The following is an 18,023-nucleotide window of genomic DNA, read 5'->3' as shown; positions in this document are numbered from 1 at the left end:
AAAAAGAAAAATATTAAGAACTATCATTTTACTATGCTTTAAAGACAACAACCTTACAGCATATGGCAGACATTACTACCTTTCTAATCAATAGCTAGTGCAGTTTACCATAATTGCCAATAGCGCTCGACCTCTGGGTACACCCTGGGGAGGAAAGAGCAATACAAATAATGAGGAGAAAATTCACTTTTTGCTAACACCTCAGCATATTAGCTCAATAAATCGGAATACCCAAATAATTATATTACCCTTTTCAGTACTACAATCATTTCATAAGGAAAAATAAATAAAACATCAAACTTCACATGTTATATACGACTTTATTTTTATAAAAATACATCACAAGGTATAATATATTGAGCTTAATAATTGAAGGTCCTGTATCAGAAGAACACACTTCAACAGTTTTACCGATTGAGATCAACGAGAAAAAACAGGTATAAAAAGGTACAAATGTCACACTAAATAACTAGAGTTGCTAGTGTATATTATTCTTACTACTGGCCATATTTATGGCAACCCAGTCATACTCTGTAACAAAAAAAAAAGATCAATCAATAAGTACAGAAAAAATCGAAATCCAAGAGAAAAATAAATTCAATTTTGTCTATTTATTTCGCATATTTTGACAGTTATTTACAATTTAATTTCAAAGAAATTAATGTAGACAAACAACAATGTAAAAATAGATGAAAATTTGTATGACTGAGTCAACCCACACCAAAACAAAAATACGACTAATATAACATCCTCTAGTCGTATTTCCGTCTAGTCTTCCTTGATATGTGTAAGACTGTTCCCATAAGATCAAACAATCGGCTTTACGTACAAACTCTTAGAACACTTCATAACAATTAACTGTTGAATACACTCCCTTCAATAACTACATACACTGAACACGACTAGCGTGTCAAATAAAAGGTATATGGCCATATTTGTGTTATAAACTTCTTAAGCAAATATTTAACAAACATACAAATTGCAGTTACATATAAAATGTTGCATATATTTTGTTTCTTTCCAGAAATTGAATCTTGCGTTCTGAAATCGGTTGTGATGACAATAGTTTTATAACACAAAATGTCCAAAAGCGAACCTAAAAATAAAGTTGTTCGATAAAAATAAAACTAAAAAATTACTGGTATCGCTATATTATACATAAGTATCAATATGATACATAAAAGCAAAAATTAAAACTAAGCAAACTAAAATTTCATGCGACGATTGTGCGTTTTAAACTAGTCGTTTTAGACTAGTCTAACTCTAGTTATTTAGTGTAGTTTAAAGCCACTCGCTATTAGACCAGCGAACACGAAAATACATACAAACAGTGCGAAATTATGGCACACCAAAAAGATGGAAAATATCAGAAAATTTTGGGGAAAAAGGATAAAGTTGTTCTAGCTTACATTACTAAAATATTATTGTTACCTAACAATGAATCCACAAAAGTAATCTCTAAAGAAAATTATTAATATCGGTTCAACTTTTTGAACGCCATTTCACATCAAATTTCAACAACATTTATTTTAAACACCTACTACGGTAAAGAACAGGTCACTTGTGAAAGGTACAGCACCTAATAAGAAGACAAGATTTTGGTGGGTTACATAGACGTTCAAAAAGTTAACTAAACGTTAAAAAAGTAAAGTAAAAAATTCTTATAAAACACTTATTACTAAAAGCGAAAAGATATGCTTTTTACTGGGAGTGACAACAGTTATAAACAATCACAAAAATATTCAAGAGTACATTTATATTGAAGTCTTAACTAACGTTAGAACAGTCGGGGATAAGAGATGGCGCTACGTATTATCCGTATGTAGGAAAGAGAACGAATACAATAACTATACTTATAACTAGCTTAATCCGACGTCTTCATTTCAAATTCTAACTAAAATCAATTTTCATACCCGCATTTCTCTTCATTCCAAACTTAAACACGTATTTTCTAAAATTAACGACTCCCGCTAAAACTTCCAGTCCATATTTCACCCTAATAGACTCCATTCATATCTACAGACACGTAGCACATAAACTGCAATGTATTGTTGCCAGCTGGCGAAATTTCAAAACATATCCCCATTTAATTTACTCAAATAAGCTACAAAGAAGCAAAGAACATAACACCAGAAACAACCCTCCCACATTCACGAAAAGCTGTAAATAAGTTGAGCGTGAATTTATCCTTAAAAATTTGGCAGAAATTGGCAAAGTCATTCCTCAGAATCAGCAACACCACTCTTGTGTAGTGTACGACTCACTGTCCATGCATGGTAGTTTTATGTACTTTAACCTCGTTTTAAACTTTTTCCCTATCTGTAGATATGAATAGAACTACAGGAATTCATTTTCGAAAAACCCACCTTAACACTTTCGAAAAAACATTACATTACATTCAAATCTTCAACAATTTAGACAATATTTACTTTAAGTTCCCTTTCCTATAATGCTTGGAATATGTATTTCTACAAACAAATAAATGCCAACTCTTATCATAACGTAATTCATAGATAAATATATCATAAAATTTATATTATATCCATCTTGAAACAACGTTAAATAAATCTGTATTGTGACTCGTATGAAAAATTTAAGTATATCATTACGAAGACTAAATAATAATATGAAGAAAATACATTTTGAAACTGAAAAGGGTTTGGAATATAGGAAATAGTATAGCTGTGACCTGTTTTAAAACTTCCAGATAAGCATTGGTTAGTAAAACAGAAAGACTCGCTCTCACCACTGCTAACTGTTAAGTATCAATTAGCTCGTCATATAGAATTTTGACAGTTAGTTTCGCACATATGCTATCAATTTATCTGGTGGATAGTTATCAGACACATAATCATGACGGCTAATCTGCCCCTCAGATAGTTTACCCTATCTACATATAAGTTCCAGTTCTTATCTGTCAGTGATAAAACAGGTCTAGGAAATGATTATTCACTTGAAAAAGTACTTGTCACTTGTACCAATAAAATACTATTTACTGATTCTAACAATCATTCAACATAGTTATGTAACGTCTAAAATAAAAAGCCTCCTAAAAATTGGTTGTGAGATTACTTAAAAGTTTATAATGCAGTAGTAATTCTACTATTTTTATTGATGAAAATGCTTCTAAAACTGTGACAGTGTAAATGAATTTTTGGCGTTCACTGTATACACAGCGCTAAAATTTTTTTACCGCTCGTGCGAACCTCAGACTGTGGGGAAGACAAATAAAGGGTTGGCTAGATTATTTAGCAGCTTAGCAAAGTGACAAGTACTAAATTCTCTGGAAATAAGAATCACTTATTTTTAACTTTGCTATTGAATTACAACAATATAAGCACATAAATCTGTTTTTAAATTGCGAAACAACTATTTGATATTTACGTACTATGTTTAACATTGATTAACACGGAATAATTCAATAAAAATACATCTTTTTTCTTCGCGTTATTATTTAGTGCAACAAGACCACCCCAACAGCTTTCTTTTGAACTGTTAGCAGAATAATAAATAGAATAGAAGGAATACTGGACTCTCACACTTATATTATTAAAGTGCGAATATTGATCTGCCTGTTACGATATTACAAATGCGATAGTATGTCTGTCTGTGCCGCTGTCAACATAAAATCGCTGCACCGGTTTAGATGAAATAAGAATGGAGATGGGAAAACGAATATTGGACACGAACGAGATTATAAATATACAAGTAGAAGGTCGAATAAGTTAACTTATACTTATACTTAAACAAGCCTTGATTTAGCATTGTGAAATCAAACATTTGCGGCACAAAGATTTAAGTAAAGTCATTTTTTTCTGCCAGTTTACTGTGTATTGTACAAACATAAATGTTTTTATAAGTGCTTCTCAGAATTTAGCGATATTCTAATACTCCAGTATTCGTTCATAAGTCTATTATTATAACTGCTAATAGTTTTTTACTGTGCCCAAAACCTATGGCGGGTCGCGCACACAGTACAAATATATCAGAAAATATGATCTTTTCATACAAAATAATTACTATTTATAATTATGTAGCTACTCTCAATAAATCTAAATAAGTAGATAATATGTACGTTGATTTCAAAGTAGTTCGACACAGTTTGTGTTAAAGTAATTTCATCCTTCTGCATTTGTTATAGAGATCTATTTACTTCACAATGAATAACACTTAACTTGAGTGAGTATTTGTAGAACATAAGCCTATTATTATACTATTTTAATTGTGTACAGGGCTATGTAAATCATGCATTCAGTTGAAAAGGACATGATTTTACATGAAAAGATAATTATGTAGCCCTTGATTCCTATTATATGGGAAAACATAACCCCTATCTAGAAAACCACGGCAATGTTACGGGTAGTTTTAATTGCTTAAGTATTATCATACCACAAAAACATTAGAAAATACATGTATTAATCAGACATGACTGCTGTCAAAATGTGGCAACATTGGGACTCAAATATTGCCATACTACAAAATATAACAGAAAATATTGTCAACTCTTTACAGAACCGTGTGCGCGAACCGCCTTCAACAAACAACTTACAGCAATATCTTTTTATCAAAACTCTTAACCTTCTCGCACTGGACGATGACGTCATCTTTCCTAGCGCCAAGCAATTTCTCTGCCCTAGTCAAATCTTCGATAAAACAACGACCTTTCTCCGTACGCATAATATGCCGTTTTGGTATCAAATCTTTAGACAAATAAGATATTAGTTTCTGCCAGTCCCTTAGTAATTTGAAAGTAGCTGTTGGGGGGCGTGTTTCGACGGGTACATGACCATTTGAATGTTCGAAGAACACGTTTAAGATTTCTTTCGGGTATTTTGACCCTCGGCTGGCTTTGATGAACGATAGAAGTAGGTTATCGACGTCTTTGAGCGCGCTGATGATCGGTTTGTCGTATATATTGACGTTAATTTCCTCTACAGCTGGGCCTACGATGTACATTACGTGTGATGCAAGGCGGAAGGCTTCCTCGGCCCATATGTAGGGGTCGCCGTGTGATGTCGCGCAGATGTCTCCGTCGAACATGATGTCGAAGCCGTACTCTGAGCGAAGGTAGTTCACGAGGGAAGCAACGCATTCGGCGTGGAGACGGTTCGTTGATGAGTAAACTACTAGGATTTTCGGTGGTGTAGGGATTTCCATGGCTGTGGACAAATGTTACAGTTGTTAAACGTTTTATACAAGTGTATTTTGTTAACTAAGCTTTAGAAACGAGAGCGAAAATCATAATATAATTAAGGTCAAATACTGCCAATTAACTCTGCTACTTTGACTGAATTAACTATTATTGAAAGAGAAAGTGATTTTGACCTCATAATATAAAAACCAGGGAAAGGCAGCTATTTTTAACACCGGACTCAAAAAGATGGGTGTTATAAGTTTAACGCGTCTGTCTGTGTGTGTGTCTGTCTGTCTGTGACATCATAACTCCCGAACGGATGCAGTAATTTCAATTAAGTTTTTTTTGTATTAAAGGTTACTTATGTGCGAGTGTTCTTAGACTTGTTTTATGAAAATCGGTTGAACCGTTAAAAAATTGTAGGTGGTGAAAGTGAGGGGAGGAGAGGAAATTTACTCGGATGGGGTCTCAAATAGCTTCTACTACTATTTTTCTTAGAGTTTAGATGTGTTATATGGCGTATAAATAGTCAACATGAGAAACAAAAAAAAGGTCAATTTTCTAAGATAACAAATTAGTAGTCATTACCAATAGGCCACTAATATACCTACTACTAGCGTTGTTTCTATAATTTGTCTGAAATATCTAACAGCAGCAATTGTTTTTTCATCAATATTTTTAATAATAAATAACATGATACAAGTGATAAAACTTACCCATAGCCAAGTTATACCGGTCGTTGCACCAGTACCGTCTAATAACTCTCAGTACGATGTAGTACGCGAACAGCGTCGCTACAATCAACGCAGTTATACTTGCGATACAGATATTCAGCATTGGGGGTTCACTGCCTGTATAAAAAAAAATAGTTTTTTTAGTTTAAGTAGATTTTTCAAATATTTTAAGACTTTTTGGAATTTTAAGGGCGCTTTCCCACTTTGTCGTGACGACAGATAATCGTGTAGTTTTAAGTGTCGTGGCTTATATGTTTAAATGAAGGTGTTCACATATAGAACGACACGATTTCGATCGTTACGACAGTAAGCAGTTTAGTGGGAACGCGCCCTAAAGTGTTTGTGTATACAGTAGGACATTGTAAACAAAGCCTGGTCTCAATAAATTAGGTCGTCGAGGACATTATTTGTTATACACGTTTTATTGGGACATAAACATTGAATTTTCTATTGAATCAACATTATTTTTATAGTTTTAATGCATATTTGTCCAAGCTCCGGTGTTTACAAATTACCTACTTACAGCCCCATTTTGATCTTATTATTGAACACTGACAGACATTGTCACTAAGACTCCTACAGATAGTGTATGCGGCCACAATAAATACGCACTTAGAATTCAATGGCTTAAGAGATTGTATAATTTGTTTACACTTCACGTATTATTCTTTTATGCGGTTTGCGGTTAACTTTTAATAAACTTATTTATTTAATTAATAAAAAATAATGGGTTAGAAATTACGCAAAGGCAATTACATTTTTATGTAAGCCTATTTAATGTCCCACTAGCCAGTAACCGGCTATTACGAGCAATTTCGTTGCAACTAACCAAATATACACAGGAACAAATTCGCTTTCATCACACTCACAACTTCGAAACTCTCAATGAAGCTAAGGAAGAATGTTTAGCCTGACCTAGGATTCTAACCTGATATTTTGCGTGCATATATTTCCTCTGAGGCTCTGAGGCAACTGTCTCAGAGGCAATTTTACATATATAAATCTATACTAATATTATAAAGCTGAAGAGTTTGTTTGTTTGTTTGTTTGTTTGTTTGTTTGTTTGAACGCGCTAATCTCGGGAACTACTGGTCCGATTTGAAAAATTCTTTCAGTGTTAGATAGTCCATTTATCGAGGAAGGTTATAGGCTATATATCATCACGCTACTACCAATAGGAGCAGAGTACCAGTGAAAAATGTTACAAAAACGGGGAAAAATTTTAACGCTTATGTAACGCAAGCGAAGTTGCGCGGGTCGGCTAGTATGTTATAAAAATAATAATATTACTTGTTACCTGCAGTCCTGTATGACAAGACATACTGATGTGAATGAAGCAAGGCAAGTTTGTAAGGATCGTACCAAATGACTCAGTCTCTGTCTACCTATGATATTGTGTAAGTAAATACAAAAATATACTCACTAATCAATATAACAGGACTCTCCACCGCCTGACAACCCAACCCAACACCCTGATCATCAAAGCACGTAGCATGCATGGGCGTCACCACAAACTTGACAGACCCATTGACTCCAACATAATTATAATCGTGGAGCACTTCGTCGTACTTGTTCTTCAACGGCAAGATGGTCGTCATTACGGCTCGCGAACAGTGCTTGCTGCCACACGAAGTCTCCACCGTGATGCGATATGACATGATTTTCAGTTGTTCCGGTGGAGGTATAATGTGGACCCTCAATTTGCTTTCTAAGATTTCCACGTAGATAAACGGTCGCCATTTTTCTTCTGATGTGCCTGTAAAGAGGTTTTAGGAGATAAGTTTATATTTTCCCAGGTACACACAGACATAAATATTATGCCTGTTATAGCCGAAGGTGTAGGCAGATGTGTATGTTATACATAATCATACACCCATGTTTTAACAATATCGAAGTAAGTCCTATGTTTATGTAATGCACGTTACCAAACTCCGAGTTTCTATAGAGAAAATTCTATTGTTGATTGAATATTGTGAAATATTTTTTGAAATACTTTTTAACGGTCTAATAAATGATTATTTATTTCCCGACCTGGGAATCGAACCCACGAATACGAAAACGACGATGGTTAAGACATTACCGCCCGAACTACAGAAGCAGCATATTAATTTTCGTTTACGTATAATTTCTCTTGGGACATAACATGAATCCATAAATATTATATCTTTAAGAATCCACTGTCAAGTGTAATACAAACTTTCAATTAATATAAAACATACTTCACATGTGCCTGTGAGTCAAAGCAAACAATACCTATTCCGTTCAACAGACATAACAACGTCTGATAAATAGCATTGCATTTATAAATGAATTCATAGGATAAATATAGCATAATGGCGACCATTGACAATCGTACCACGTTTATTGGCTTTTATCATGATATTTTCCTTATTTTAGAAATATAAGTACACACAGGGATCATATAAAGCTTCATAGCCGTAAACGAATATATTATTAGTCACAATAGAATCCTATCTGTAACTCATAATTTACCTTAAAAATATTTTGGAAAGCGGCTGTCTATTTGGTTATTTTCGGGCATCGGCAAAGTCTAATAATGAGTCTACGCCTATTCGTAACCGAAAGGATAATCCGAAATGATTTTATTTCCGTAACCGTATTTCAAACCGGTTTAATGCACGCAATTTATTATATTTCTTGGTGGAATGGTAGACTAATATCAAGCGCTAGATTAATGACTATCTGCTATTTGAGGCACAGCTTGAGACCTCAGGTTTTATACAGTCTAGGAAGTCACAAAATGAAGCTACTACCTACCTTTCGTAATTAATTAAAACAGAATTTCACGTGTTTGATATCCCAAAATCTGTAGTTCCTATTTAAAATAGGATTAGAATGAGTGGATAAGAGAATGCCTTAGAAATACATCCCTCCTACCGAAAATAAGCCTAGAACGAGTAGATTAGACAGTTTAAGACCTTCAAATTAAGGTCCCCCTTTTCTAAAGCTACTAATAGTTTATTTAATAAAACAAATCTATTCCTAATGTGGAAATCAGGCCTTACACGTGGTGGGAATCGAGCCCTACTACTGACACGTGGATGCCAACGGCGATGACCTTACTTGCATCACACCGTCAAAAGATAAGTTAAAAAGTTCAACGAACGATATAAATGCACTATGCCCTCATAGTTTACTTACAAGTCAATAAACTTTCAATACAAACTTTGGTGTGGCCCTTGGATTTTCCATAGAAAATGGGTCACAAAAATTACTTGTTAATTTTCCTCTGATGCGAAAGAATTTGTAGTTTGAATGTTGAGTTTCTATACACTAGTCCCAAAAATTAAGGGATATAAAAAAAGAATCCAAATTTTTGGGTGATTTTCAACAAGCTGTAACTCCGAGGAAAATGGTCGTACAGAAAAAATAAAAAAAACAAATTGTAGCTCCAAGTGTCTAGTTTTTAGATATGACCATGAAATTTTTTTGTCATGGCCAGGTCTGAAGAAATCCTACGAAAACTACCAAAAAAAAATTTAACCAAATTTTTTCCCTCCTAAAAAAAGGTCCACGGGCTTCAAAATTTTTTTTTTGATTCTTTCGTTCTAAAGTTCTTTTAGAAAATTTAATCCTCTTTAATTTGCCGTATTCAAAAAGCCTGTACGACGATTTGCCACGGAGTTATCGTCAATCAAAGCAAAAAAGTTATTTTTGACTTTGATATTCAATAACTCCGGAAATAATGATCGTACAGGAAATCAAAGGAGGGTTTTGAAAACTGCACAATATTCTCTATAAGAAAATGTAAACATCTTCTAAGAAAAAATTTTTTTTTGAATTGAAACCTCGGACTGAAAAAAAGACAAAAATTCGCGAAATTAAGGATATTTGGATAACTTTGTATAACTTTGGATAAAATGGATGAACGAAGGATATCGTCGGTAATTTTTCAACCTCAAAGTGTCCCCTAAAATCCCTCAAAAATTCAAAGCGCTGCGATTTTTTTTTCATTGTGCCCCGAAGCTTCAAATTCTTTGTTGTTGCAAATTGTACACACCATTGTAAGCAATTTTGTGATTTTTATTCACTTTTTTAATAAAAAAAATTTTTTCTCTCTAAAATCTTTATTTTTTCGATTAAAAAGCAAATTGCGTGCCTACGCTCACTCCACGACATCGTCGAGCCCGATTGGCTTATGCGCATGACCATCACGATTGGGGTCGTAGACAGTGGACCAGTGTCTTATGGACTGACGAATCTCGATTTTGACTTCATGGCAGCGATAGACCATCTCTCGTTTTGCGATTTGCTTTTTAATCGAAAAAATAAAGATTTTAGAGAGAAAAAAATTTTTTTATTAAGAAAATGAATAAAAATCACAAAATTGCTCACAATGGTGATTTTTGCAACAACAAAGAATTTAAAGCTTCGGGGCACAATGAAAAAAAAATCGCAGCGCTTTGAATTTTTGAGGGATTTTAGGGGACACTTTGAGGTTGAAAAATTACCGACGATATCCTTCGTTCATCCATTTTATCCAAAGTTATACAAAGTTATCCAAATATCCTTAATTTCGCGAATTTTTGTCTTTTTTTCAGTCCGAGGTTTCAATTCAAAAAAAAATTTTTTCTTAGAAGATGTTTACATTTTCTTATAGAGAATATTGTGCAGTTTTCAAAACCCTCCTTTGATTTCCTGTACGATCATTATTTCCGGAGTTATTGAATATCAAAGTCAAAAATAACTTTTTTGCTTTGATTGACGATAACTCCGTGGCAAATCGTCGTACAGGCTTTTTGAATACGGCAAATTAAAGAGGATTAAATTTTCTAAAAGAACTTTAGAAAGAAAGAATCAAAAAAAAATTTTTGAAGCCCGTGGACCTTTTTTTAGGAGGGAAAAAATTTGGTAAAATTTTTTTTTGGTAGTTTTCGTAGGATTTCTCCAGACCTGGCCATGACAAAAAATTTTCATGGTCATATCTAAAAACTAGACACTTGGAGCTACAATTTGTTTTTTTTTTTCTGTACGACCATTTTCCTCGGAGTTACAGCTTGTTGAAAATCACCCAAAAATTTGGATTCTTTTTTTATATCCCTTAATTTTTGGGACTAGTTTAGTTGGTGATTTTAATACTGAAGTACAAAATTATGGATTTAACCACCTTTATTAAACTAAATAACAAAGCAAAAACATATTACTGTTTGAAACCTATAAATTAATATGTTCTAAAATAATCGCCTATTTATAAAGGACGTTATAGAGTGCAAAGCGGCTAACAAACATCACGGCACGACCAGCGGGACTAACCACATACTAATTTTCCAAATACGGTGTACTTGTCAAGCCTTCCAGTACCCTGATAATCGTCTAGTATCGGTTAGAGTGGAACATGCTGTTGAGGTATCAAATGTTAGAAAATAAATATGCAACATAAAAATTTAAAACTACTTACTCAACATATCCGGGGAAGGTATATTAAAGTAATATTTCCCCCTATTAATGGTTTTATCTTCGGCAACGGCTTCAAAGTCCAGCATATAACTCTGGCCTCCTTTATCATCAGTACTAGGCCAGTAGCAGTCGTAGTACAGCACTGAACGATCGTCGACCGTGAAGTCGTTCGCTATGACGATATTACTGCAGTGGTTCTTCAAGTTCCTAACCTTGTCTTGGAAACGGAATTTCATGGCTGGAAATAAAATAGTTTTATTAATAAAGTATATATTGTGAAGCTGAGTTTCCTGGTGTGTAAGATCCGTTAACGAAAAGTTATTTAATATTAGTATACAGTGGAGCCAAACACTAAGAGGAAAACTTGCATACTTGCAAGTTCTATGGAATGCCTTAAACAGCACTTTGCCTGTTTAACAAAATCTGAGCCTAACCGGTCCCTTATTCTGGGAGATCTGTGCCCAGCAGTGGATCGGAAAATTCGTGCATAAGATCACATCTTTTTCCTATAGAAGTAGACAGAGACTAAAGAACGCCACTTTGGTACCATCCTTACAAACTTTCCGTGCTTAATTCATCCATACATCTCGCCGGTGGATCAGTAATGGGTTAAATATTTATACGTTGTACCAACTTAGTTATTTAACGGTATTTCAACGATATGGCACATATAGTAGACGAATCACGTACTGAGTTTCACAAAAGTTAAATAATGTCACGTAATTCTACCGTGTTGCATCTTGTTACTTCACAAAGTAGAATAGCAAACTTAATTTTATTATTATTTAAATTAATTAGACCTTACTTCCTCTAAGAGCACTGCATTTTAAACGAAGCTAGGTAATTATAATATAATCATTCATATTTCTATAGAATTTACTTTGTTTTTTGTATTCATATAAATGGCACTCTTATCCAAACTGCTGTGAGAATTCATTAATAAAATAATAATAAATATGCAGTGAGTGATTATATTGTTTAATAAACAATGAGTCACTTGTTTTTGTACTAAAGGTGGAGATCAGAGCTTCTATAAATAATTTTACAACAATTCATGGTCCACTGTAAACTGTTCATATGTAACGCGGAAAACGTGCGAATTTGTGCTTACTACGTAAAGACTTCTAGATTATTCTAGAAATCCTACACGTACTAATAACCGGTTTATAGGTTTTACGTGAAAAAGTAACGCGTAAATCGTCGCAAACTTTCGCATTTATTTATTTAAACTTTATTTATTTAAACTTATTATACAGAACTACATACAGGCGGACTTAATGCACATTTTCTGCCAATCTACCTTGGGGTGCAGAGATTACTGTTAAGGTGTTTAATAAAAGAGTAAGGAGAATGAGTTGAGAAAGGGGGTTCCTACAAATAAATTATGGGATAGTGGAAGATGCTTAGAGATAGAAACCCTTGGGTTAAACATATGCTACTTCTTCACGATTAACCAAATTACGAGCGGCGCCGTGTGGACCAGTTAGTATATGCATAAAAAACGCGGATCAATACGTTACGCGTACTAATAAGTAATCTCGTGAAATCTTTTGAGAATAATACAGTGTTTTAAGAAACATGTATTTTAACTATACAAGGAAAACTATACAGTTTATATAGTTTGAAAACAAGGTCATGAAGATATCAGAAATTGTTCACGCGCGGCGCAGTCAGCGTTGCGTGTCCGATCGTATGCTGGAATAACGTCTAATTGTTGCATTCACTGATAAAATATAGTACGCTCTTTACTATTTGGAACATGTCATTCTTAAATAGGGCCGGTTTTGAAAGACTCACCCCATTAAGACAAGGGATTGATACACCTGTATTCTACCTGCAGGTATAACAAACGACATGTCATTTATGTATGTCCGTATGATTTTGACATTATCAGAAAAAAACATACCTAAATACATGAAAACGGTCCTGGGCACGCCAAAGGTCCCAATTTTGACGGGATTGTCCCTCTTTCAGGCTATCCCACTGTCCCCAGACTACATAATATGGGTATCTAGGTCTCGTGATACTCGTGTTAGAGTACCTATCGCCCGCTTTCAGAACAACAAGTATGTATTTTAGTCATCCCATGGTCACATTATACATGTCTTTCCCCAAAAACAAGAACCCTGGATCCCGCAGTTAAACTATGCGTTTCGCAAAATGTACCTACTACTTTCCACGATAAAGATATTCGGGTGTGTACTATGTACTTTCTTCATTAAAGGTTATCTGCTATCGTTATGATGTCACATGTAATCAAAGGGTCACATATGACTTGCATTTCAAAGCCCCAATATGTGTAAAACGAATAGATGAATCGTTATCAGGCCTTATCTATGTGTTTTTAAAAGTTCAATGACTTTGAAATGAGCAGGAACAAGGGTACAGATAAGACACCCTATGATATTATGGTTCTCAAAAAGTGATCTACTCCTGCTTTTACGAGTTCGAAGTAGTAAAGTTTTTTAATCTGTATTTCCTATTCTCTATAATATTTTTATTTATTGAATTGAACTAATTAAGTTTGTTGTACAGCTGTAACAGTATCATACTTAAAATATTATAAAGGCCAAAGCTTCCATGTTTGGATGAATGTTTGATACTCAGGCTAGCCATATAGTTTACAACCTGTATTAACACAAACAATACTTTTTACTCAGATTATTTCACACAAACGAAGTCGCAAGTGGAAGTTAGCACTAAATAGAATTAGGTACATATTTAAAACTGTATGTATTGAAGAAGCATTAATTTGTTTAACCTTGATTGCATCTAAAGTCCCTACCGCCTAAGATCCGCGTTGAAATAAGATAACTGTGATATGATTATTGATAACCATTACTTTTTCTTTCATAAACAAAGTTATATTATTCATATGCTTGAGTATTTATTACTGTAGCAGTGACATCATTGAGATTGATATACATTATCATAATATGTCTGATTTACCTTGTGTACAGTCTAAAGCAAAAATTAAACACTTAAATAGTACAGAATTTGCAAAAATATGTAAATAGTATGGGATTTTCAGTACTACTAGACATGTATATGGTCAGATCCTCTCCCTGTAGTCCAAACCCCATATCTTATACTCCATTGTTGATGTGTTTTAAAGTAATAACATACTATCTTACTGTCTTCTTTTCTAAATGTATTTTTAAGTGCAATAATTTATGAAATAAAGAGCATAAATGCTAGTAAATAATAATATTAACCTCACAGTAATTCTTCAATCACTGTTAATTTATTTAATTACTAATTACTTGCATACAACAAATTACGATTGATAATGTGACAGTTTTCTACATACATATTTTGCTCATGACAGTACAAGTAGCCAGACAAAGAATAAATGCTATATACCTGCCTAGGTATTCTATGTATAGACTTAATTACGGTAATTAAGTGCTTACATAAATAATTATAACTTCATTGGCCATATGTGCATTACTAAGTAATTAATACATTTTAATCGGTGTTTTTTAAATGAAGAAAAACTAAATGTTTAGATAAGTCTTCACTCATATGTAAAGTGAGCTACTGCCTAGAAAAAAACTTTTTAATAGCTTAGCATAAAGCATATTAATCTTTTTTTTTGGGGAGTAGCCTCTTGCCCAGTAGTAGTGGGACAGTCACAGAGATAAATAAAACCTGTAATGCACTTATGATTGAAATGTCCAAACATCTAGACCTTCATTCCTCAACTAACTTAGCAGTTTGGTTATATAAATAGATTTGAACAAATTCCTGGCTAATTTCATGAGACTCAGTTGAGTGGTTTTGTCGTGGAAACAAGTCATAACAGACTGGTTTAGATACAACAAAACAGTTCTCAAAGCTTTGTAGTATTCATAATCCATGTCATTTATTAAACAACTTCAATCATGTTTTAGAATTGTTCCCTGGGAAACCTTTTCTAGAGACACTTTTGCTTTGTTTAATAAACTCAAGTATGGAAAAGTTCTTCTCAGTGCCTTTTCTTTACTGTTAGATATATTTTTACTACTAAACATATAAATATTCACAATACATTAATAAATACTTCAGGTGATACTTACTCTTCCATTTGATATTAGAGAATGTAATGTTCAAGACTGTGTGGTTCAGTGTATACGGATGTACAAGATGTTCTGTATGCGTCACGGGAATAATGTACGGTCTTAGTGTAACCCCTCCTATATTCCAGTTGGCTTCGTTCGAAGTGGAACGGAATTTCATTGCTTTACATTCAAGGCTGTTCTGGGGGTACACTTTCATTGTACAGAAGTCATTGTTTGTGCTGTTCTCGCCGATGATCTGGGAACAAAGAAAGACAATATTTGTAGAACATGGACAACTCAGACTTAAAGAAGTGACACTCAGATTAATATTAGTAGAAAAAGGTCCACCCCAATATGTAGAAGTAGACCGATTATAATTAAAACAAGAAGGATAGATAAATATCATGAGTAAGAGGAACAGGACTGCTAGTCCAATTAACCGGTTACAGTCAAGTATACCTTCATTTATTTGTGAGCCTCATAATTATATTGATGACTAAACATTGCTATGGTCTATATTGTTCATCTTAGTGCCTATTGGCTTGTCATACCAAATTATACAATTTTGAACACAAAGAAACTCTCAAATTGTCTGATAGACACTTATAGCAGATTCAAGATTCATTCTGGAAAAAAATTACACAGAAATAAAATTCTGATCATGTGGTATTTATCATAAAAAAATACCACACAATTGACTAGTGCATTCATAAATTTGGTTGTGTGGTAGTTTTAGGTAGCACTCAAGTGAGTAATCATTACAACAGAATTGAAATAATATTTTTATGACATCTCTGACACAACAAGATCTTCTAACCAGGTAGAATACTGAAGTATTATATTTTTAAGGCCTTAACTATACAAGCTAGTAAGTAAGTAGCAAGTTCAACTCTAAATGTAACTTTTAAATGGACTATAAGGTCCTCCATCAGCCATCCATAGTTTTATCATCCAATGGACATCTTAAGTTGTCTAGGAAACTTTGTTACATGGTTGTCATAAAGTTCTTTCCCAAATTATTTACTTATGTACAATAATCCTTTGTTATTTACAGCTAGGGACAACATTAAAAGCGTAATGTTCAATCTTTATTGCATACATTAGTATTTATTCAATGTATTTGATTTAGGTATATGTAAATTTGTTGAAAGGGACTGCAGCAAGGTGAATTTAAATTGATTACCTATGCAAATATTATTAGCATTGTCTCTTAATTTTTTTTAATAAGTGTATAATTTTTCTAGTCTTAGCAAAATTGCGCCTTTAGTTTTTTTTTCAATCTACAAGCTTTACAAGGCTATGATACAATATTGAGTTGCCAAAAGCATAGAGAATGGAAATTAACACGCATCAATAAACAACCTTCAACTTTAGCTGATCAAGTTTCGAGTCTAATTTATTATGAAATCTAGTCAAGTTTAATTTATCTCAGTTAGTAAGATATTGTAATTTTATTGTGGTACAGGGAAAATGATCGGTCAATGAGTCGAAGGACGCTTGTGTCAGATAATGCACTCAGTAGCTAAGTACATATAATTGCAAAAATCAATACCGATTGATGCAGTTATATGCTTTTATTGAGCATTTAAACGAAATTTCAATTAATGATATACCTCCTTCGAACAGTTAAGCTCCGTGTTGTTCGCCGAACATTGTTGAAATCCAGCAACATATTGCAGAACACAAACAAACATAAAAACCACGGGCCGCCACATTCTCGACACTTTTTTCGGTTACGTTGGGAATTAAGGAATAGAAACACTCATAACTAATTTGAACACTTAATTACGAACTCATTGTAATTATTTTTCATCAACAAATACAAAAAAATAAGATAAAAACGATTTTATGTTTACAACGCGAGAGCAGTCACCAAGCAAACCAACTACGCAATGATGGCGTTCCAGTCATCCCTCCCTACCTGATTAAGCATAAGATAAGATCTCATAAACATCGACGCATCGAAATTGACGTCTAAATAAACATGATAAAAAAAGGTACAACGTACTAGATACTTTCTAGCATTTTATTTAATAATTTTATATACATAGCCTCAAATAAATCAGCCTAGCCTTCCTTCAAACTATGTATGTTGTAGTTGGCTTCCAGTCTCATAGTCTAAAACATTTAAATAGGTACCTACCTACCTAATAAAAATTTGACCTAAAGACCATCACAAAATTACCTAGATTCTAAAAAATTATGAACAGCATACAATTCTATGAAATAATTAGGTACTGTTTCTTATACTTAACGAGAATAAATTTCTTTACCACTATATTATTTTACCAATCGATAGGCTTTACCTCTATAAACTATAATATATTAGGATCTCAAAATAAAACTAGGTACCTAGTTATTTTTTTATAGTCATTATATCTTATTTTTATTTTCAAATATTCTCCCAGTAAGTTATGCATCTCCAATATTTAAAACTGCATCCTAATGTGGGCCCCCCTTATATTGAATTCCAATTGATTTAATGATTAGTGCGCTATACCTATACACATACTAAAGAAACTGGAGCATAATGTGTCTGCCTTTACATTGTAGATATTTACGACTAAAATATAAATTGAGATGTGTTAGGAAACAAATCACATATGTTTAAGGAGATATATTTGTACTTGTGAGGGGTTTTTGTGTTAATACGTACAACGTATAAAAAAATATTAATTCCTTTTGTTGGAGCTAACC

The 18,023-nt window shown here is 33.4% G+C and overlaps 1 protein-coding gene across 1 annotated transcript; it reads right to left on the bottom strand.

The window, feature by feature from the left end:
- Positions 1 to 300: 300 nt before the first annotated feature.
- LOC142977519 (uncharacterized) lies at positions 301 to 17,227 on the bottom strand. The gene is made up of 6 exons (XM_076121439.1): positions 16,940 to 17,227; positions 15,345 to 15,582; positions 11,288 to 11,524; positions 7,292 to 7,624; positions 5,851 to 5,985; positions 301 to 5,159 (listed from the first exon to the last, which is right to left on the bottom strand). The coding sequence occupies exons 1-6, from the start codon at positions 17,039 to 17,041 to the stop codon at positions 4,546 to 4,548; spliced, it is 1,659 nt and encodes a 552-aa protein (XP_075977554.1). The 5' UTR covers positions 17,042 to 17,227; the 3' UTR covers positions 301 to 4,545.
- Positions 17,228 to 18,023: the final 796 nt, after the last annotated feature.

The sequence above is a fragment of the Anticarsia gemmatalis genome, chromosome 13 (genome assembly GCF_050436995.1).
Source record: "Anticarsia gemmatalis isolate Benzon Research Colony breed Stoneville strain chromosome 13, ilAntGemm2 primary, whole genome shotgun sequence".
Classification (NCBI taxonomy): Eukaryota; Metazoa; Arthropoda; class Insecta; order Lepidoptera; family Erebidae; genus Anticarsia; species Anticarsia gemmatalis.
This window is presented reverse-complemented; position numbering and strand designations above follow the sequence as displayed.